Source organism: Gossypium raimondii, chromosome 1 (assembly GCF_025698545.1).
Source record: "Gossypium raimondii isolate GPD5lz chromosome 1, ASM2569854v1, whole genome shotgun sequence".
Classification (NCBI taxonomy): Eukaryota; Viridiplantae; Streptophyta; class Magnoliopsida; order Malvales; family Malvaceae; genus Gossypium; species Gossypium raimondii.
The window spans coordinates 52,279,367-52,302,686 of record NC_068565.1 but is presented as its reverse complement, the minus strand read 5'-3'; the positions used below and the strand labels follow the sequence as shown (position 1 = coordinate 52,302,686).

General features: G+C 34.0%; 3 protein-coding genes across 7 annotated transcripts; 1 reads left to right on the top strand and 2 right to left on the bottom strand.

The window, feature by feature from the left end:
• Positions 1-189: 189 nt before the first annotated feature.
• On the bottom strand, positions 190-2,587 carry LOC105786601 (uncharacterized). 3 transcript variants are annotated; one of them, XR_001131412.2, is made up of 4 exons: positions 2,003-2,587; positions 1,164-1,449; positions 899-956; positions 190-629 (listed from the first exon to the last, which is right to left on the bottom strand). XR_001131412.2 is itself a non-coding variant. In XM_012613110.2 (2 exons), the coding sequence occupies exons 1-2, from the start codon at positions 2,475-2,477 to the stop codon at positions 1,370-1,372; spliced, it is 555 nt and encodes a 184-aa protein (XP_012468564.1). In that variant the 5' UTR covers positions 2,478-2,587; the 3' UTR covers positions 1,047-1,369. The 3 variants fall into 3 exon arrangements, 1 of the variants encoding a protein (XP_012468564.1); XR_001131403.2 differs by having other exon boundaries at positions 190-956; XM_012613110.2 differs by lacking the exons at positions 190-629; positions 899-956 and having other exon boundaries at positions 1,047-1,449.
• Positions 2,588-7,187: 4,600 nt separating this feature from the next.
• Positions 7,188-11,792, top strand: LOC105786599 (pentatricopeptide repeat-containing protein At2g38420, mitochondrial). Of its 3 annotated transcripts, none has more exons than XM_052621168.1 (2): positions 7,188-7,291; positions 7,648-11,792. In XM_052621168.1, exon 2 carries the CDS (start codon positions 9,058-9,060, stop codon positions 10,498-10,500), a length of 1,443 nt encoding a protein of 480 aa, XP_052477128.1. In that variant the 5' UTR covers positions 7,188-7,291; positions 7,648-9,057; the 3' UTR covers positions 10,501-11,792. The 3 variants fall into 3 exon arrangements, with proteins under 3 accessions (XP_052477128.1, XP_052477125.1, XP_052477124.1); XM_052621165.1 differs by lacking the exon at positions 7,188-7,291 and adding an exon at positions 7,315-7,538; XM_052621164.1 differs by lacking the exon at positions 7,188-7,291 and adding an exon at positions 7,315-7,538 and having other exon boundaries at positions 7,634-11,792.
• A 1,907-nt stretch (positions 11,793-13,699) lies between these two features.
• LOC105786597 (senescence associated gene 20) lies at positions 13,700-14,543 on the bottom strand. The gene has a single exon (XM_012613108.2). It carries the CDS (start codon positions 14,419-14,421, stop codon positions 13,948-13,950), a length of 474 nt encoding a protein of 157 aa, XP_012468562.1. The 5' UTR covers positions 14,422-14,543; the 3' UTR covers positions 13,700-13,947.
• Positions 14,544-23,320: the final 8,777 nt, after the last annotated feature.

Genomic DNA, 23,320 nt, shown 5'->3' with positions numbered 1-23,320 from the left:
CATAAATGGAGCTTTGTTTGGTGAAGCTATGGTTAGACAAGTTTTCCTTTGAGAGATTATAGTTTCCAAGTTGAATGCAATTAATTCTTAAAGTGCCGTGACGTACGTAGTTACAAAGTTCATTGTTAATATGTTTAAAAGAGCGATCATCTCACCAAAATTCAGTCTATTTTGTAGTTAAAAGTTGGATTACTGAGAGTCAAAGAGGTCATATCTATTTGTTATTGATATGGAGGGACTTGGTCGAAGAATTCGATTGGCAGCTCAGAATGAGGTATAGAGAGATTTAATAAATGAAAACGTAAACATAAACTGCTATTTGCTGATGTGATTTTCTGGAGAAGAGTAAACTTTGACATAACCCCCAATCAATAAATTTTGATATTTCAACTCAAAGCCTCTTTTCCTAATAACGGAAATCCAATCCGAGTCAAATTTCGTCCCTTCTCTTACTGTTTCAAACTAGGCTGTGATTATCAGATAAGTTTTGAGTTTTCTTCCTATCTCAACCACAAAATGAAACTGATACCAAAACGTAACCTTCAACACCACATTAACATACGCAAAGATGAGCCATCTCAGTGGAATGCGTGTAATTTGCAGCCTTCCGTTCCGTGAGAAAGAAAACCCTAACAACTCCCACCAAGATTCATATTGGTTACAAGTATCAATTTACCTCAAAATTCAAGGCATTAGGGATAGATAGAATAGGAGTAGAAGCGATGAACATACATGTTCGCCCTATATTCATCTATGGCCATAAAATGGTCAGTTTATTCTTAGCAAAGCTCAAGTATCAGTGGTTCCATGCTGCGGCATTGGTTAGCTAGGTACCACCACAGTAATCATGGTGAGAGGAAACACAGGTATGATGAATCAACACAATTAGATTGGTTACCTCAGCAAACGCAGAGGTCCGGAACTAGTTGGTGAAGCTCAACTGGAGACTCTCACCACTGCATGCAAAGCCAACAGAAGGTTGGATTCCATAGCCATATATATATATATATATATATATATATATACCAAACACCAATGAAGCATAGTAGCAGTAAGAAGACATATTTTATTCATACCATACGGGATACAATTAATATATCATATACATCCTAGTCTCCGCAGAATTAAGTCAAGACTCATTGGATCATCGGTTAATCTCAAACCTGTAACATCTTCCTTTCCAGCTTCTTCCCATGCTCCTTGCAGCTGATCCATTTTTAAAATTTTGGCCTGGTCTATTTCCCACAATTGCTGGAAATGTCATCCCCACCATGGCATGGTTCGGCAGAGCGTAGGGTTTTATCCAGTTGATGCTCATCAATGAGAAAAATATTCATTCTCATTTTTCCAATGATTGTTCATGAATCTTTTAGTTGCACAGTTTGACAGTGCAGGCCACAGCTTGTGCCCAGAATTTAAGCCTTGCTTTAACATCTTCTGGATGGTCACCTGTAATGCATACACAAGGTTAAAACTCGTTCCCTAAGCGAAGTCGACCATCTATACATGGTTTTGCACAGGCTAGATGCATCCAACTTGCGAGTACTACTGTTCTATGAAAAACAAATTGCACAATGTTCCTGCTTTTTTTTTTTCCCCTTTTCTGTGAAAAGATTTGTAAACTTTGAGCAGATGGCAAAATATTAGTTTCTTGGATTTCTCAGCATCAATGCAAATCAACCTTGATTATTGTGTTTGTGTAAGAAACCAAGTATTTATTTGAATAAAGGAACCCCAAGTGTGGGCTTTCAATTCCTGAATCTAAACTAAGCCGAATGAATCGATTTGAATCAGTTTTTCAATTCTTTTTGGCTCAATCCTAATTTCATCTAGCAAAGAAAAGCATGTCATGTATGATATAACACTACAACAAGTGGGAAAGAAAAGCAAGAAACCAAAGCTTATCATCACTCAAAGTCCTTGTAAAAACGAGCACAACAAGATCTGATGGCAAATAGAAAAATAAAACAAAGAAAGATGGTAAAAAAGAGAAAAGACTGACCAGGACTAGAGATCTTCCAATTGGCGACGGGTTCGGGGGTAGCGGTGGTGTCTGGAGATGCATGGTGCTGGTGGTCATCCAAGTACTTCTGAGACATAGAGTAACATAGCTCAAGTGCAGGCAAGGTGTTGCAAAGCTCAGGAATCTCCTCGTAGCTGAAGCCAAACCCCAGATCTAAACACCCCTTTAGTTCGTCTAGATCATCACCGGTCAAGCTCTTTGTCCTCTTCAGTTCATCCTCCTCATCAACCGCCTCCACGTACCCCTCCAGCAACACCTGATTTTTCTTCTTGTTCTTCTTGGTGGTGCTAATCTTATCTTGGCTGTTAATATTATTATTCTCGTCTTCTTGATCTATCTTTATCAGATCTAGACGTTTTAGATCCAATTCGAAGCTATCTGCCTCTTTCTGGGATTCGTAGATTGAGTTTCTGGTGGCAACCCAAGATTCTGTTTGGGAAGAAAATCCTACCATCTTGTTCTAGTTCTGCTTTCCTGCTTTTCCCTGTAATAAATTTAAAGACTTGTAGTTCGATACACGATCCTAAGGCAGGCTTATAAAGCTGTGCTGTCCGCGTCCAAGATTTGTGCTCCTCTTTTTCACTTTTTTATTATTACTGCGATTATCTATATAAAAAGAATCGGAAAGACAATCATTGTAGTAATTAACAAAATAATTATATATGTATGTATGTATGCATGCATGCATCTTCCATGGATGTGGGTGGTGGTTATGATGATGATGGTAAGTAATTTATTGCTCAATTTCTTTTATTACTTTTTAAGCTACGTGTCTTATTTTATTTCTAGAATTTTGAAAATTTATATTATAACTCAAATAATAATAATTAAAATTTGCAAGCTATACGTTTAAGATTTTTTGCTTATTTGTTTTTTATATTTTTAAAATTTAAAATTTTAATCATAATTAAAGTTAATTAACTTTTGGATATCAAATAAAAATAATAAGTTGATATTATATTATACATGATAATATTTTCACACAATAATCTAAAAATATAAAAATTAAAATGAACTCTTAATTTCAACCTCCTAAAATCGTATCAATTTGATAACAAAATAACCTAATCTAATTTAATAAATTGAATAAATACTATTAAATAAGGTCTAAAATTAAAATTAAAAAAAAAAACTTAGTCATTAACAAAGTTAGATGGACAGAGGTATCAAAAGGCAAAAGGGATTAGGTTACGTGTGTGGTGTGTGGTGAGTGGTGACAGCTGTAGCAGAGCGGTAGATGGTGGAGGTGGACCGCAATAGAAAGTAGATAGAGAGAGAGGTGGGGGATGGGACCTACCACGTGTATTCATCATGTTCTTATTCATACTCCTTGTTGGTATTCGGACGGACCCCATCACCCTTTTGTCCACTTTTGACTTTTCGTTCATTCCCATAAATTTGTCTGTCTTTTTGTTCCTGCGTGTCCCCTTTTATTTATATAATAAATGAAATATATATGGTCCCCATCTCTCATCTCGGGGAAGCAGGCCTAATAAATTAGGTTACCATCTCCAGGGCCAGGCCCAACACACCCGGTCCCAATAAAAACTTGAATTTTGTTGATCAAAGACACAATCATCTTGTCTTGTGACTGAAAATCCAGTTCCACGCATTGCTTCACCAAAATCTTTACAGTCCACAACAACAGTGTGATGTCAATTATTTGTTTATGGCTGTCTAATTTGTACTTTATTAGTAGCTATTATTGCATGGTATACTAGTACTCGTTTAAATATTGTGAAAGAAGCAAAATTAATTTAAGGCACCGGGCAGCTGCATGGGCTTTGCTAATATTCTCTTACAATTTTAAATTGGCTTATAAAAAGTATTATTACTTGGCTTTCTCCCAAACCATAGAGGAAAATTACACAGCCACCTCCCGATAATCCATGATTTCTTTAATCGCATTGATAGGCGTGGACTTTTTTGTCTTTAGCAAAATATTCTTTTGATAATTGAATAACTTGTGTGTCATGCAAAATATGATTCATCATATCTTATTTGTTTTGTTGAAACCTATTGGGTCCCAACTCATCCTTATCCACGTAGACATGGGCATACCATGCCATGTTATGAAGTGAGAAAGCATTCATGTTGATGCATGGCACTGGCATCTATATACTATAGACGCCATGTGGATGCAGGAAGCTGTTACTTAAGGACAATTACAGGCCAACAACCCACGTGGCTTCTCTCTCTCACTCAATAATTTCTTACCAGCTGTCTACCTGCGCCGAATATTTATATATAATATATATTTGATCAGAGCCTAATATTTATATATACACACGTAAAAAAAATCAATTAAAACGTAAACAATAAAATTTTGTATTATTTAGCTACCAACTCAAAAGAGTAAATGGTCCAAACTTTATGGTGCAAATTTGATAACCTATTTCTCCTCGGATTTGTAATGTTGTTAATGTCTAGGTGTAATTGAGAAAAGACTCGCGCCATTTTTGTATCTTAAACATTGTTAGACGTAGCACATTTACAATGATTTTATGCTCGAAAATTAGAAAGTATGGATTGAAATCAAACTTTTAATTCATACCAGAAGATATGGTCTTCAAGAGAGTCTAACAACTAAAAAAATCTCTACTGGTGGGTCGATTATTGAAGTGGTTTAACTCTTATATATTGCATGATTTGCTTAGGTTATTTGTGACTTATTCAATTAAGAATTGTTTTATTGTGTGCAAATATTGTAAGTAAATTGAATTGAGTTCTAAGCGAGTTATCTAATTTGAAGTATACTTGATGTGTGGGTAGAATTTAAGTCGCACATGTACTTGACTATAGTAATGTAGGAAATTTCCAAATGTGTGAGCAATTTATCCCTAATTTTCTCCTACGAACAATCTTTTAGTATCAAAATATTTTTTTATTATTTAAAAAGAACAAATCATCTCTATTTATTTTTACCTTATATGTCGTGTAGGGGAGTGGCATGATTGTTTTGGTAAATGTAGGGTGCTTTTCTAATAATTTCCCAACAATAGTATGATTAGATACAATTATATATGGTGTTGGAGGTTAGAGAGAGTGAGGAGAGTATTGGTAATGAAGCAAAAATTCGAGAGTTTAGAATTTGGACGTATAAAAGTTGATATATGGAAAAATGTGGGCTAGATTGGGCAGATAAGTATGACTGATTGAAAATTTCCATTTTTTTAGACTTGGATTTCATTTTTCGCAATACAATAGAGTTGGTAGCATTAAAAATAATTAATTCAAAGTGTGGTTTAAAAATTTATATTCTTTTCCATTATTATTTTTATCTGTAATTAAATTAATTTCTTCCAAAATGAAAGTAGAAAGTCAACAACTTCAGCCACCTCATGCTTTTGGCTATGAATAGCAGCATTTAATTTGATTTAATGAATGTGATTATGACTTTGTTTTCTCATTCCTTCAATCTTGATGCACAGTAATGAAGGATGCTTGCAATTGCAAATCTCTCATATCCAATTAATTTATTTACGTCTCTTTCTTTCGTTCCAATTTTATATCTCACAAGCAATTTCAAAATCATCAAAACCCATCACCATCTCCATCTCCATCTCAAATCTCAATCCATTTTCCTTGTAACCTACGTTAGATATGTTCACACATTAATATTATCATCACACCAATCTTCCATAAGCATGTGATTGTTAAATAAGGATATTTCTCAAAAGATTAGTCTTAAACAATTTTGATGGATGGTAATGGTACACGTTCACTTAAGTTTTGTTTGGATGTATTTAAGGGTGATTGCTCGATTAAATCAAGTCGAATCAAATGAAAAAATTTCGAGTTGATGAGTACGATTTATCCTAATTTGATTCAAATTGTTTTTGAATCGAATCGAAATAAAATTCTAGTCAAGTCAAATCGAATAAAAATGTTCGAGCTAAATTAAAAATTAAACATGTCAAATTAAAAATAACTAATTTCTTGAAACTATATATACTTGAAAAAATTTTAAAGCAAAATAAATAAAAAAACGACAAACTTGAATCATTAATTAATTTTTTAGGTCCCCAAAATTATTATTTTAGAATTTTTAAAATTTTAACTTTCTTTATATATTAGTTAGAATTCTTTTAATTATATATATTAAAATATAAAATTTGAAATTTTTATAAATATTTTGAATTTTTCTATAATTTTTGTTAAGAGAGAGACCAATTTGCTCATTTTCAAAATTGACAAGAGCCAAATGTGTATTTACACCAATATGTTATTTGAATTATAAAATTTAACTTGATTCGAACTCAAAACTCAAATTACTTATTCGAGTTGACTTGAAAAAAATTGAATAACTTGAAATTCGAGTTCTGCTCATCCTTAGTTGTTTTCACTTTGTTTTGTTCTTCCAATCTTTTCAACCTTTTTATGAATATGATTTTATTATTTTTTTAAATTGTACTCAGTGAAAATCTCTTAAATGAAGATGAGCAAATTGAATCAGATGATTATGTCGCTATTTCGATACTTATTATCCATTCAATAATTTTCATTTGAATTATTATTTAATAAATATAAACCTTTCATTTAAATTTGATGTTTAAATAATATTCCTATATATTTTAAAATTTATTCAAAATTTTAATTAAATATTATACATTAGAAAATTAATTTTTACAAATATAATATAATTTTATGTATTATAATTATTTTTAATAATAAAGTATTGTAGGAAAAATTTATTATTGAAAATAATATCTTAATAAATGTCAATAAGAAGTAGATATGTAGATAAAAATACAATGATAAATTTATCTTATTTTCCACTTTCCATCTTTTATCTATGTTATTTGATTTTTTAATTACTTATATTTTTATTTAAAAATATAGATTTAGAGAGTAGGTTGAATATGGATGAGTGTATAATAATAATTTTAAGTCTTTTAATTTAAAGATGTAACGAATTTTATTAGTGCCTTAAAATCTTAGTTTTAAGATAATTCTAATATAATTATCCCATAATCAAAGTCAAATCGCTTTAGTTATAAGTAATTAGACTTTGATTTGATGATTAGTTTGGAGATATGGTAAACGGAGACGAAGAATTGACAATGACACTATCATTTGTTTTGTAATACTTTTCTCCCTCTCTATTGTATTATATTAACAATATTGAATAGGAGATTCTAAGTGTTAAAGTTGAAGACGACTCTCATGACCATGCATGCAGTCCAATCGGCTTCACCCATATGATAATCGTGCGGCTGCATCTGTCCTACTGACTAACACCTAGACCCACATACACCAATCCATCATGTATGAAATTGCTCCACCGGAACTCTATCATGATATGAATTGTATGAATGAGTAATTTTGATTCTGAGAGAACTACTGTTGGTCTGTCCAATCTAAGCAAATTTACGTGCATCATTATTATAATGTTTGCTGATGGGATCCGCATCATGTTCATATCTTAGACTATCCTTTTTCAATTTCTCACTCTCAAAGGAATAAACTTGTTTTAAACAGTCTGCAGTATAACTTTAGTGTTACATATTTTCAGGTAAATAGCTCAAAACTGCTATGCTCTAAATTTGCAATATTGATGCCTTCAATTGCTTTATATATCATTCATCATAAAAGGAATTAAATACACAGATGGCAACATGCAGTTAATGAGGGATGATGTTTAAAAACTAAAAACATTTCCCTTCTTCCCCCAACCCACACAAGCCTTGTGCAACTTTGGACAAGAAGACCTTCACGAGCCTTCTACTTGTGCTATGGCAATTTTGGAATGTGTGGAACATGGAGCTGGTCCAAGGTACCCCAAGATGCTCTGATTTGGGCAAGGACTCTCCAAAAATTAACCTCACTCATGGACCTATGCTGCCCATTAGGCCAAGGACTGCCAAGTGGAAGCACCTAGAGATACGAAACTGAAGGTCAATATGGATGCATGACGGATGGCAGATGAGCGGAAGGCTGCTTATGGTGTCGTCGTTGGAGGCATGGAAAAGGACCGTGTTGATCAAATGTAGAGGTTCCTCCATGCTAAAAGCAAGGACTTGACACCATTGAGCTTGGTACCCATATGGATGATGATGATGAGGGTGGAATTGTGGGGCTCCCTTCTCTCATCATCCGAAAGAGTAGATGCCAGGATAGGGTTAGTTTGAAGGAGACAACCCATACCGTTGTAAACTCACACTTCTGTTTCCAATGTGCCCATATCGCTCTCTTTCGTGTCTTGTGTTGCCTTAGATGTTTTCACGTACGCAACCCTCCTCCATTTAGCTAGGTGTTCTGGATATTTTATGAGCTACGAGCATGGCTCTTACTTTAAGATTTGGTGTTTCTTTTTTAGCTTCTTGGCTTGTATCCTTCATCATTATTGAATGAAATCCGTCTTTTTAAGTGAGAAATGGGTTTTTTTTCCTGATTAAAAATTACATTATATAAAATTGACTTCAAGTAATGCAAAAAAAGAATGCATTTCTAATTGGACAGCAAATAGACTTGTCAATGGCTTTGCAGAATGCTGAGGGGTAAGTTTTTCTTAACTCTGATATTGAATTTTTGCATGGAACACATTTATCCAGTGAGGTGGAGGTATTGAGAAGTATTCGTTTAATAGAAATCACAATGTGAATGCTCAACTTTGTAGCGATTGGTGTATACTGAGGCTAGGTGATGAAGCTGTATTGCTTTCACACTATGTGGTGTCGGATAGGAATAGGATGCCATTGTTTTGATCGTAGCAGTTTTAACTGCTTCTTGGATAATAAAATTATATCTTATCCAAAAAAAAATTGGACAATACAATATTGGGCCAGTACCATGAATGCGTTTCTGAATAATGAATTTCGGTGCCGAAGCCTCAAATCCACAAAGAAAGGGAAAGAAAAGCCCAGAAGAAAAGGAGCTTTTGGTTTTGCTGGCTATTTCTTTGATTCGAAAACAGCGGCACCCTCTGTCGGCTTCATTGTTTTTCCCGCAACTCTACGATGCATCCTAATCCGTAAATTCAGTTATCTACTCCCCAAAATGAGTTGAAGAATACTTCTATTGTGGGAGTGGAGATGGCGAGGAGATCTCCCAACTTTTTCCTAAGGAAGCACCGAAAATGGCCGCTTATTTCCTCTCACAAAACTAAATGGCGCCAAGCTTTCACCCAAAATCAACCCATGGTATCCTTCAAACAACTCGTTGCCCGGCATAACCCTCTTCAACCTGACTTTGTCCCCTCTCTCTTACAGTCTCTTAGCCTCTACAACCTTCACCAATCCCCTCAAGCCTATCATTTTCTCATCAAAACCTTGCTCCATAATAGACAATTCCACCACATTCCTTCCCTGCTCCATCACCTCCAACTCCAACACTTTCAAACACCCGAGTACATTTTTACCCACCTCGTCAAATTCTATGGCAACGCTAATAGAATCCAGGACGCGGTTGATATTTTCTACCGAATACCCCAATTCAGGTGCTTCCCTTCAGCTTATTCTCTCAATGCTTTACTCGCACTTCTTTGTAGAAGTCAACGTGGCCTTAAGCTACTCCCTCAGGTTCTCTTAAACAGTCTGCAAATGAACATAAGGCTCGAAGAATCTACTTTCCGTCTACTAGTTTGCACTCTTTGTAGAATGAACAAGGTTGCTTATGCTATAGAGATTCTACAACGTATGTTAGACGATGGACTTGGTGTCAATGATAAAGTTTTCTCTTTTGTGCTGTCATCAGTTTGTGCTGAGGGTGATTTGGATGGTGAAGACGTTATTGGTTTTTGGAGGGGATTGCGAAAGCTTGGGTTTTCTCCCGCCATGGGTGACTATGATGGCGTGGTTAGGTTTTTGGTGAAAAAAGGGAGAGGCTTGGATGCTTGGGATGTTCTAAATCAAATGAAATCCGATGGAATAAAGCCCGGAATTATATCTTACACTATGGTCTTAAATGGGGTAACTGCTGAAGGAGATTACATATTGGCAGATGAGCTGTTTGATGAATTGCTTATGTTGGGTTTGGTTCCGAATGTTTATACTTATAAAGCCTATATAGACGCTTTATGCAAGCAAAATAAAGTTGAAGAGGGTATCAAGATGGTAGCCTGTATGGAGGAGTTAGGGTGCAAACCTAATGTTCTCATTTATAATACGTTATTGAGGACAATTTCTAAGGCTGGTGAGATAAGTAGAGCTAGGGAGCTTGTTAAAGAGATGAAATATAAGGGCATTGAAATGAATTGGGTTTCATATACGATAATAATTGATGGTTTGGTAAGTAATGGTGAAATTCTTGAAGCATGTGCCTTGGTGGAGGAAGTGTTGCACAAGTGTATTTTCATCAAGAGTTTGACATTTGATGAGGTAATCTGTGGCCTATGCCAAAGAGGATTAGTCTGCAAGGCACTGGAATTGCTTGGGAAAATGGTTGAAAGGAGTATTTCTCCCGGGGCTAGGGTTTGGGAAGCACTTCTTCTTAGCTCTGAATCCAGACCCAAATTTCATTTGGTAAATCCACTTTGAATAATGCTGCAAGTTAGAGAGGTCTATCAACCTTGTGTTTTCGGAATCAAAGACCATTTCTTAGACCTTTCACTTTTGTTCCTTAAAGAAGGGTGAGAGTGAGAAAGACTTGCAGTAGACGCAAAGAGAGACGAGCAAAACAAAATTCTTAGTGGTTCATAGTTGGTTCTGGTACAGATGTATCTTTTGACTTTAGAACAAAGAAACAGAGAAGTAAACAAAAGATTAAGTGGAAGAAAATGGCCCTCTCCCAGACTACTAGTAGTAAGTTCCATTTCCTTACCAGTAGCTGGGGATTGTAGAACCCTTACCTCATTGAAAAAAGTAATGTTCCTGTCCAGGAAGAGCATACAGCAGACAACAAGTGGAGTATAAATGAACCTCAGGTTTGGACTAAGGAGTTTAGCTTTGCTAATTTCTTTTTTCCTTTCAGGATTAATTCTTCAAGTCTGAACATCTTATGTAATGTATTTTTTTGCAATTGCTTATCTTGGTTTGTTATCTGAAACCAAACATGTATTAGATGGAATATGGCAGCTGTAAAGTAAACACCTGGGTTGATATGTGGCCATTCTCTTTTGACAAGTGATTATAATTTTTACATTTTGTCTGGTTGAGTTAGAAAAAATACCATCTAATCGTGAAAATGAAAAGATGGGAGTGGGTCGGAGAAAACAAGATTCTGGTGAGTTGTGCACCAAACCAAATCTGATGAAGGGGTATTAAGAGAGCAGCAGCAGTAATATTGTATCCATTCATAACTTTCAATATTCTGATTCGCCACCATTTGGGTGATAAAATTGGTTTCGAATGGAAATGCAGTAGAATTATCAGAAGTCCTGGTAGAGTTACCTTCGGAATGGTTCCAATGCCTGAGGATGGGATCTGCCTCTTCATTTGTGGTAGCTGCTGCAACAATAGCAGAAGTATATTCCATTGTCAGTCCTGCGAAGGAGTATGAAAGTAACTCATAAATCGACATTGAATCAGAGGATCCTATATACTTAATGATAGAGCTAATTATTCCAGCCAACAAAGTAAACCATTAGAGAAAATATTTTCTTTTGTAAAAAGATCTGAACAGAGGAAATTTTAGTATGCACCTGTTTAGAGATGGCTTTTGTATGCCTTTTTGGACGACATTAGTGTCGCTTATCTGTTTGTTCGAGTTTCTTTTGTGTTTTTGCTTGCAACACCTATAGGCTTTGCTTCGGGAACATTTATATTCATATTAAATCGTCTTTTAAAGTCAATAAATGTATCCAATGCACTCGTGCTCGTTCCCAACCCTCTGCAATCATCTATGACCTTGATGCTCCTCGGCTCAAACCTAAATTTAGAATGACTTTGATGCTTCTCGGTCATGACTACAGTAAGTTCAGTGATGCTTTGTCAGCGCAATTCTTATTTTGCCCACAAATATAACTCATGCTTAAATCAATAGTATGCTTCTATTTTACTTAAATAAGATCTTTGAAATACCAATTCACTAAAGACTTTGATATACTCCTAAACAGTATATTATTGCGTAAGCTAATGCAAATTAGCCTGAGTCTCCTCCTTGACATATTGACGATAAAATTGCTTTTTGAATTGCTTTTGGAAATCCTCTAAGTTCCGATCGCAGTCTCACCTCGTTCTCATTTGTGGACGTACGATGTCCATAAGATAGCGACATTAGTAAAATAAACTACAACAATTTATCTTAGTAGCATCATCTTTGATCCCCATCAAACAGAAGTATTATCCCCATCGCACAGAAGTATTGTTCCGTTCCTAGAGAAATTTGTCTACATCTCTTGCGGACCTCATTCACTCTGAACTCTGCATACAACGAGCTCTCTCTGAAGCTCTTAAAATTTTGACATCATGACCTCAGTTTTCTTCTTCAAAGCCACGACCATCCAAGGCAGCATTCTCAGTTTTCTTCTTAAATTTTTTATATCATGACCTCAATTTTTCTTGAGAGCATAATTTTTCTTAGTCAGCTTCTCGGTCTGATCACATTGAGAGTCTCTCTCATTGCATCCCAATTGAAACTAAGAGTCTCCATCACATAGTCCCTGAGTTGCTCTCTCATTGACTCTAACTTAGCGGTGTGTCCTTTTATTACCTTGAGTGTTTCCTTCACATCATCCATGAATTCCTCAATATTGGTCACTTGACTTTTCAAAACTAACACAAAATTTCTTGATCTGCTACTTTATCTCCTCCTTTCGTTATCTCAACCGTATCTTCAAATATTCTGATACTTACTAACGGGATCAAAATTTTAGTCTGACACAAATAGTCTCTTGAAAAACTATCGTGGAGTCTTTTCCCAAATTAGAGAAGGCTAATACGGTTACTATTGTAGTGTAGTGTAATTTAGTGAAGGAATAATGCAATTACTATGTACAAACATTTGGCGGGAGGAAACAATTGTCAAAATTAACTTTCTTTTTTCATTTCCCATTTTGTACTCTGATGAGCCTCGTAGTCCCCATATCGCTAAATACTAGTAGATCGGTTATCAATGCAATCTATGTACATTTTTCTCTAGTGTAGCTTCCACTTTTATATAGAACCAGCAATCTTTATTGCTGAACTTTGCACTTTTCACCTCTAGTCCCCACAGATATTACAAGTAGCAGCTACGGTCATGGTCTGCATGAGTCTGCTGTTTTAATTTATAACATGCAGGAAGAGGAAATCAACATGTGTTCCAAAAATAAAAGCCTAGAAAGAGATGCTAGAATCGTTTTAGTTATATATCTATCTCTAAGAAGCAACAGTTATCCACTTTTAGTGTTCTTCATCGTTTTTCTTTTTTCGATAGCATAAAAGATCCCATAATATCCTGATCAACAAATTCCAAATGCCAGGTAAGGGACTATGAATTACCTTAACTTCTTACTGCCCAGGCCCAGGCGAGGGCGGCAGCCTTTGGTCTCTATTTTCATTTTATTTTTCCAGCATGTTTCATACAGACGGCAGCACTTCTTTAAGAAGCACCTTATAATCTGTTTTTTGGTTTCACTTCAAAAGCCCTTTTAGAAGTGTTTTAGACGTCAAAAGAACTTTTTGGAGAGTAAAAAAGTAACTTCAGAAGCTTTTATTTTAATTTTTCTGAAAAAGTTCCATTAAGCAAAAATAAATAACAAAGTGGTGCCTTCTTTTTCAATAATTGAGAGCTTGCTCATATGCAAAACATGGTTACTTTTATTTTCGAAGATGCAATTTCATTCATTATGTAAATCGTTATAATCAAAGGAAAGGGAGCTACAAAGACCCGAATACATTAGAACTAAAACCCAATGAGATACATATCAAACAAAAGCTTGCTTGCATGCAAAACATGGTTACATAATTTACAGTTCACATATATATTATAGATATGCTTAATGCAATTCCATTTTGACCATTTCCATGCAATGTCCCACTCCCAAGCCATGCATAACTAGCTTCCTATATGGCTAGCAAAAGGCCAGGCAATGAGCGGCGTGCCAAGTCCCTAGGCTGGCTCTGCCACAGAGTGTGGTTGTCGCTCCCGATTTCCCAGCGAGGCGGCTTCACATCCCTCACAGTCAGCCATGTATTAAAGTACTCCCTAAATTGGGTAATTAAACCGTCTTTCAATGTCCATACATGTACCCAATACACTTGTGCTCCTTCCCAACCCTCTGCAATCACGCAATCACCAACCACCTCGATGCTCCTTGGCTCGAACCTAAACTCTCTGTGGCTGGACTCCCCGGTGAGCATCCGCATCATATGGTGGCACCGAGGAGGCCCATGGAACCACCATTCCAGGTCAGTTGTTAGAAGTTTGACAACGGTGCTGGTGTCACCATGAGCCAATGCTTTATAAAGTGTATCCACAATTGCCTTATTTTGCATTTCTGGGTTTGAGACCATAGCTTCATTCTTTTTGGATTCCATTATCTGGTTTGCAAATGAAAAACAAAAAAAGAGAGTGAGCTGGCAAAGCTCAAATTAGGAATTACAAGAAAGGATATTGTAAAGCTAGCAAGGAATTAGAAATAAATTTTGAGTATGGAATAAGTCCTAAAGTGCAGGCTTTTTATAGCAAAAATGGGTCCCTTGCTACGAATGACATGGCAATCGATCTATCTAAATGATAAAATGACACATTCTTAATAAAGAAATTAATTCACTTCCTGGGAACAAATGATGCAGGGTTCAAATTTTGTAGTTAGTAGCTGTCGTAGATAGCTATAAATCTGCTAAATTCGAACTTTAGTGTATTGAGAGCAGGAAGAAATTAGTTTGTGACCTTGCTTAATTGTTGACGTTCCATTTTAGAATTTAGCCTTAAGACGAGGCTTAAGTTGGTCTTGCATTAGGATTTGGCTGCACCCAATGAAAGACGGCGTCTTTTGGATGCAACCGAGAATATCTCTTATATTCCTTCTGTTTTTCTATGTGTTTTCTTCCTTGATGTTTGGTTTCTTCAGGTAATTACTAAATTTGCAAAAGAAAAAACCTGTCTTGATTGAATATCGTATATGTATTTGCCATCTCCTTTATTGGTGTGTTAATTCCTAGAAATATGATGGGTTGGTGACAATTGTTTAATTAATTTGCAAAAGAAAAAACATGTCTTGATTGAATATCATATATGTACTTGGCATCTCCTTTATTGGTGTGTTAATTCCTAGAAATATGATGGACTGGTGACAATTGTTTAATTAACTCTACTAATTACATATCCATCTGCAAAATTGAGTATAAATCCCGACTCCCAACAAGTAATTAGACCGTGATTTTTGGCCAAGCTTTGAAATGAAAATGGGCTGAGAGTAGTTGAGACTTGAGAGCGAGGGAGATGAGATATCCCTTTCAGTCATTATCCTCGTAGTTAAAATAGGCTGAAAAGGCGCCAGGTTGGCGGCAGTCACGCCATCACCTTCAGCTCGCATGCAGTGCATGTACAGTTAATTTTGATGGCTCTTTTCATATATATAATTCACCATTAACAGACAGTTCGTAAATGGCTTTGCTTCGTAATTTAACACCCATTTTCAAGCTGATACGAAAAAAAATTAAGCAGCAGATGAATTGATAGAAAATCAAATTTGAGGGTCTTAAAATGTTGAATTTGTCATCTACACCTTTTAACCAAAGTATCAAAAGTGGCATAAACTAGTGTCAGATTAGACCATACCGACACGAAGCTTCTGCAATAATATTGCATTTTGAACGACCAATGTTGACTGAGATTAGAATGAGATTAGAGATAGACAGTGACAATATGTACGTGGTCATGCATAAATTTATGAGCACCAGTTGGATCCAACCTCCCCCTCGTGTGCAGTATTGAAGTGGGAAGTGGGAACCTTGGTTGATGAATTAATGGCCATGATTGAATAGCTGTTGTATTATTGGCACCTTCTCTGTCTCAAACAACCAATTGACAATAGTGTAGCAGGTAGGAGATAGATTGTTACTCTTCCAAATCTTTCGTCTCATCCACAAACTAAATCCAGGTTGAGGGACTTCACAAATCTCAGTAGGCGAGGGGTGCCTATCATCTACGGATTTTGCATATTGGTTAGCCTGTAATTGTTTTTCTGGATAGATGATTGTTCACTATTTCGAATTCCCATAAACAGACCAATTGTACCAAATTTTAGGGTTATAAGGGACTTACGGCTAAATGACATCCACAAGTTAGAATAATCTAAGTGTGTATTTGTACACCAACTAAAACCATACCACATTATTATCCATTTTAAATTGAATTAAATTAATTAAGCGATAAATCAAGAAATTAAACTTTTTAGAATTCTTCTATAAAGATACAGTCAACCCTCTCTATAACAGTCACCCGCTATAATAGTCAAGTTTCTAGAACTGGTTTTTTATATTTTGTTTTAACATTCTATAATAGTAATATCTATAGTTATGAAGTATGTTGTTTATTAAATTAGTTCTCTATAACAACATATAGTCTAAAATTTTAAGTGAAATTATAGTTATTTCATGTAAGCAAGCCTATTAATTATCATTTATTAAATGAAAATAATATTCAATGAGTGAAATTAAAGATATTTCTCTAATTAAATATTCTACTATGAATTTGGAACATCATACACTTATAAATTAATTACTTGAATTTAGTATCTCATGATAAATTAATTAATTAATTGAATTTATTAAATTTATGAACTTTATAATTACTCATGTGATGAATGCAAAATAAAATATGCATAAAAGCAATAATGCATGCACCTGTTCCTACTTTCTTTCTTCTTCTTCTTCTTCTTTTAACATAATTCACACTTTCTTTATTGATATAAATTCACAATATGAATTCTGTTGCAATCTTATAACGATTATCTCTCTATAACAGCATGCTATTATAGGTGTAGAATAGTCACCTCTCTATAATAGGCAAAATTTAGGCAAACAAATGAAGCTGTTATAGAGAGGGTTGACTGTAGCACGTACGCCATATTATTTAAGAATTATTATTAATCAAGAGTAATGAATGTTAAATTTAGCACTTAACATTCCTTTCTATATTTATTTGGACCTTTATTAAGGTCACATTACCCTTTTTAGAACTTAATTAGGCTAACAATAACGTTTAATTCCATTTCAAACTTGTTTCGGATCTCTTTTGGCTCAACTAAAAATTTTCAGTTTTAGGTCTATATGTCTCGAGACAAGGGCTTGAATGTCTCGGGATAGTGTCTTGTTACTGTAAAACTTTAGTTTCGAAGTTATCTTATCTCGAGACAAATGAGTGTATGTCTCAAGACATGACCATGATATTGTGGCTTTTTAGCTTCGAAGTTCTTGTGTCTTGAGACACTTTTGTATGTCTCGAGACTAGGACAGGAGACTTGAAAATTTTGTTTTCAAAAACTTTTGAATTATATCAAAATTGTCCACCATCAATCCAACACAGTAAACAAAACTTATATACTATATAATACATTGTATTTTCAATTCAAAACACCATTAACTCGAATATTAAAACAACTAAACACTCTCTACTTACTTCATTATTAAAGCTATGTACATGCCATAATCTAAAACCCAAAATATTAATTCCATACTCTCTTTCAAGCCTTGGAGATGTGATGAGATGTTGATGACGATCTTCTATCAAAGGTTTCAGTCTGATCTTTCACCTATGCGTTAAATAATAACGCATAAAGCTATAATAGCTTAGTAAGTACCTATGAAAACAAATCTTACCATAGCTTTAATTTATTTAACATTAACGATGGTAATATTATTATTCATGAATATATCATAATAATCAGTAAGTTCTTCAATAATTACAAATTTCACTAACATTTTAATTCATTAATTTATCATTTTACGATTTAACAAGAACTTTTATAAAAAATACTTAGCACGACTTACTAACCCATGCTAGACACGTATGAATGATATGGATACATGGAACATATTACAATACGCGGACCACATAAGTGCTAGAAACACGAGCACCTAAGTGCATTAACAAAATAGGAGGCACCGAAGTATGATATCACGAATAACACGGGAGTGTTCGAGTTCCTATGGCATGTCAACTATATCCATGAAGATCAACACTAGTTTACATGGGCATTTGAATATTACTAAATTTACATCAACCACAAATACTTCGTTCCACGATTTTCACAATTTCATTACACTTTTACACTTTTTTTTTCTCTAATTTACTATTTTAACATTTCATGAACATATAAATTCAAACATTAAAATTTTCAATAGTATTTCCTTTACACTCCAATTTCATGAATAACCACAATCTTTATTCATACTAGTATTTATTTCATGATTTTCATAATTTAGCTACACTTTTATACTTCTTCAATTTAGTCCTCATTTTCATGATTTAAAGTTTAATTGTAAATTTTAATTACAATAATCACGAGATTTTATTCACTAAATTCTTGGTCCATAATATATCATATGTTTCAGTACTCTGTACATCATTTTCACTTATCAAATAATAACACGTAAAACTTTCACATAGTTTTCAATTTAGTCCTTTTTGCCACAAAATTCAATATCCAATACTTAGACACTTTAAATGAATTCTCTTCCATGTAACACTTCACTTGAGTAATTCTTTTCAACAGTTTTAATACTTACAGTCATTTCGAATATCTTATGATTTAATCCTTAACATTATAAAAATTCAATAATTGTTACAATATCATTCTACTTTCACCATTTATTCAAATTCACTATCACATAATACTTTAAAAAACATTTCATCACAATATCATATTTCACATATCTATTTTTTTATGCACTTCTGATGATCACTAAACTAACTATAAATACGACTAAGGTAAGCGCACCTATCGAACAATAGTATAGTTATGGTGAGTAGGAATATCGTATCCACGAGGGCTAAAAGGACTAGTAATTACCGTTTTTTCTATTATTTAGCCTATAAATTGAAGTGATTATTTTTATTCTAAAATTATTAAACTAATTTAACTAAAAACGCAACAGAGAATAAAATAGGAAAATAATCGAAGGTACCAATGAGAGAGACAATACCGAGGAAAGAATCCACCTAGACTCCACTTATTATTATGAATCTGAATTAAACGATTTATTCACTTATGCCTTGATCCGTAGAAATCCCTAAATCATATATCTCTTTCGAGAGTAAGAACAACTAACTCTAGGTTAATTAATTGAAATCTCTTTCTAATTAAAACTCCTATTGTCGCATTAACTTGATCTATGGATTCCCCTATTAGATTTGACTCTAATCCGGTAGATTTATGTCATCCTTTTTCTAGGATTACATGCAACTCCACTTAATTATGCTAGATCTACTCTTAAACAAGGACTTTTTCTCCACTAATTAAGCACATTAAACATGAATTGATATCCTGAAAATACTAAAATATGAAAAAAGCATACATAATTGAGAACAAGAATCAAGTATTTATTATGTAACTTAGAAATCAAATAATAAGATTCATCATAGGTTTCATCTTCCCTAGGTATTTAGGGAATTTAGTTCATCATCCTAAATAGAAACATCTCAAAGTTAAGATAACAACAATACATAAAGAAACTCAATAAAACTTCTAAAGAAATTAAATGGAGATCTTCAATCTTGAAGGAGATCTGCTTCTGAGATGATTCCGATGGCGTTCTTCGAGTCTTTTCTTCAATCTTTCTGTCTATACCCTTAAGTTCTCTTCTAATTGATATTTATAGACTTTAGAATGCTCAAAAAGCCTAAAAATTGGGTTTTTCCATGTAGTTCTATATGGATTTTACTTTTATTTTATTTTACCACTGTATTTTATTTAAATAAAGATTCGTGTCACTTAATTCTAACAGTGACAAAAGCATAGTCAAAGTTGAGATTTTTACACTTTTGAAAGTTCACAAAGTTTAAATCTATTGGATGCTTTTAAAGAGAAATCAAAATAACAGCATGAGTTTTTGTATCTAATTGCAAGAAAGTTAAAGTTACAGTAAAACTAAAAAAACTAACAGCTACCAATTAACTAAGGTAAGAAAAGAAAGAACTCAAAACCTAAAAATGGTGAAAGAAAAGAAAAAGGGAAAACTAAAAAGATGATAAATGTGACTCCTTTATGTTTGGCATCAAGTGTGCCTTTAAGACACCAAGTTATAACTCTAATATTTTGACAAAAGTGTCTTTGGAATGCATGAATTGACTTGAGTTGGTGGACATAAAATTGCTCTTGTAGTATTTTTCACCTCGTCAGACATCAGTGTCGCAACACTCTTGACAATAGTACAATCTTGGCTTTGGGGGTTCTCAATGTCGCGACACAGGCTATCTGGTGTCGCAACACCCTAAACAGTGGCCCTGGATCCTTCACTTCAACCATCAGCAATGGAGCCGCGACCTCGAAAGCTTGGAGTTGAGACCTCAGGCTCGGTGTTGTGACACAGCACACTTAGTGTCGCGACATCCGTGGTAGACTACTCCAAGTTGATTTCTGGTTGAAGTTTTGCTCCCTTGAGGTGATAAAGGGTTGGTGTCACAACACCCACATTAGTTGCAGTTTTCCTCATGGTTTGGCCATAAATGTGTCCCTACACAAATTCAAATACACCATTAGACTCCCAATGGCAAAATTTTGTCTATTTGGGTCTCAAGAGGATTGAAATGAAAGAAAAACAGTCATTAATACTAAAAACTAAAAATAAAATAACATAGAAAAGATTCGTAAATTGTTTGAGAGCAAACTCATAAAGTGTTCAAAAGAGCCTAATTTAACGTTTCAAATTACGGAAGATCATTGTTGCCTTTATTGCGCATTTTATCAATAATTGGGCAGCTTCACAAACGGTGTACCAACGTTTGTTACCCGTTGTTATGTCGTAGCCTAGTTTCACTTTTGTTGCATGGAGTCGACCCTCGGCTAGTGCTTAAATGTAACGTTGATGCGACATGGAGCGCCATTGGTCTGAGGGCGAGCAATGGGGCTGTGCTTCGTGATTCGCATGGGGTGTTCATTAGGGATGTCGAGGCAGCTAATGGCAGCATGTCAAGCAGCAATCGCCAAAGTGTTGGGTATCCGCGAGGCCCTTTCGTGGCTTAAAACTTGCTGTTTCAATAATATAGTTGTGGAATTTGACTGCATTGAGGTGATTACTGCTTTACAATCGAATACTTTACTTAGCCCTAAGGTTGGTTTGATTACTGGCTTGTGTCCTCTTTCCAACACATTTACTTTCACTGGATCCGTCGGAGTGCTAATAGAGTTACTCACCGATTAAGAGACTTTATTCCAAGAAAATTGTATAGTTTATGATACTGTGCCACCTAATATGAGTTCTGTCCGATGTTAATGGCATCAATCGAGAAGTGGAGCAGTAGGCAAAGGTGTATGAAAAGAACGTATTGGCTCTGAATTTAGTGGTGCTCTCTTTTCCTTGATTATTTTACTTAATAGTGTTTTCAAAAGAATAATAAAAAGGTATTGGTATTGATGTTGTAACCGAATGAATGCCAAATGCCTATTTATAAATCAGTTCCACAAGATATAGATGCATGAATAAAAACCTGATGAGTAGCATTAATGAGAGATGGGCCCAGGAGCCTGCAAAGACATATGTGGTAGTAGTATCTAATTGCAGTCTGGTTGAAGGATATGTTAGGTATATATTATGATGGAGCTGGACTAATGATTGAGTACTTGTTCAAATTCATTTCAGTTTCTTGTATAGTAATAAAGATGAGGACCACGCATCTTGGTCTACCACTCATCAATCCAGATTCATGAAGCTCTAATTAATTAATAGGCCCCAACCCATGGAAAAGATAAATGAACAAGCAATTCTAGGTCTAGTGGATGATGAATCAGAACTTACTGGTTTTGTTGCTCTAAGCTGAGTAGATTTCAAGCATGGTTTGTATTTGAAAATGAATTAATGGCTTACTAAGGTTGGTCCTTATTTCTGTTGTTTTGAAACAGTAAAAAGTGTATGAAAAATCCAAAACCCAAGAGTTGAGGACCGAATTTGATAGTTTTGTCTTATTACTAAGAAACTTTCATCTATAATTTATTGTAGCTAAGCATCGTATATTTAGTTGGATGGAGGCACAAAGAGAAAAAAAAAGAAAAAGGGAAAGATAGAAAGCTTGGATGTAGGTGAAAATGTAGGGAAAGAGACAAAGAGAAAGCTGTTTGTAATAACTAATGGAATTAAAAGTAGAAAAATGAAAAAGGATAGAAAAATAAATAAAGTAGAAAGAAGTTTGTGGTTTTATTTTTATTTTTATCGATTGAACCAATTTCAAATTGATCTAACCAATTGGCTTCGAGAATGATTGACCTGAGCGGTTCAAAGCAAATAAATTATAAAATTATAAAAATCGATTCAATTGGTAGATCAAATGATTTTTTTAACTCGAGATTAATCAATCTGTACTAGTTCATAGGTCAACCAGATTTTAAATTTTTTAAATATTAAACTTTTACAATATTCTTCTATCAATTTGGTCCATACCCTTTAAAACTGAATTAGACCGGTTGGATTAGAAATCAGTGAGTCAACCAATCTTTTACCTCCCACCGAATCTTTTAACATGAAATTTTAATTTTTTAATTTAAAAAACAAATTTTAAAGTTTTTATTTTTTATAATATTTTATTTTTGATTTTTTTAAATATTTTTTTATCATTTGAGTAAATAAAATAAATCTATATTATTTTAGTTTTAGTATTCTTTTTTGTAAATTTCCCAAGTTTATGTTAAACATTAGTTTCTTTGATTCGGTTTAACTTTCGATTTTTATATTGTTTTGATTTTTAGATTTATTTTAATAAAATAGATTTTATTTTGTCAGCTTTTGAATATCATTTGACGAGGTCACTTTCACAAATATTTTTAAAATATAATAATTTTCAAGAAATTTTTACTTATTTTACTATTTTAAATATAAAATATTTATTTTGTATTGTAAAAATTAAAATTAATTATATATTAAATAAAGAATTCAATTTGATTTTAATTAATCACAATTATTAAACTTACATTTTTATTCGATTCAATTTCCTCCGTTTCTTTCAAGATAGTGTAAATATATATAATTAAATTAAAAAACAGTAACAGTATTTAAAATCCGAGCGAGGTAGAAATTTGAAGGGATGTAGCAGCAAAAAGCAACATGAAAGTGGGAGCATCAGCTACTTAATTTAATCAGAAATATAATATATTTGTTTCATCTCACAAACTATCTTGGGTAGGTGGAAACATGAGCCATTCATCTAAACATGCGTTTTGATCAGTTAGGCCCCATTCCCCAGCTTCATACTGCCCCAACAGTAGTGGAGAATGATCCT

Coding starts and splice junctions, on each gene's coding strand:
- LOC105786599 (XM_052621168.1), top strand. CDS start 9,058: ATGGCGAGGAGATCTCCCAACTTTTTCCTAAGGAAGCACCGAAAATGG.
- LOC105786601 (XM_012613110.2), bottom strand. CDS start 2,477: ATGGTAGGATTTTCTTCCCAAACAGAATCTTGGGTTGCCACCAGAAAC. Junction 1,450..2,002: donor TTGGAAGATCTCTAGTCCTG/GTCAGTCTTTTC, acceptor TATGCATTACAG/GTGACCATCCAGAAGATGTT.
- LOC105786597 (XM_012613108.2), bottom strand. CDS start 14,421: ATGGAATCCAAAAAGAATGAAGCTATGGTCTCAAACCCAGAAATGCAA.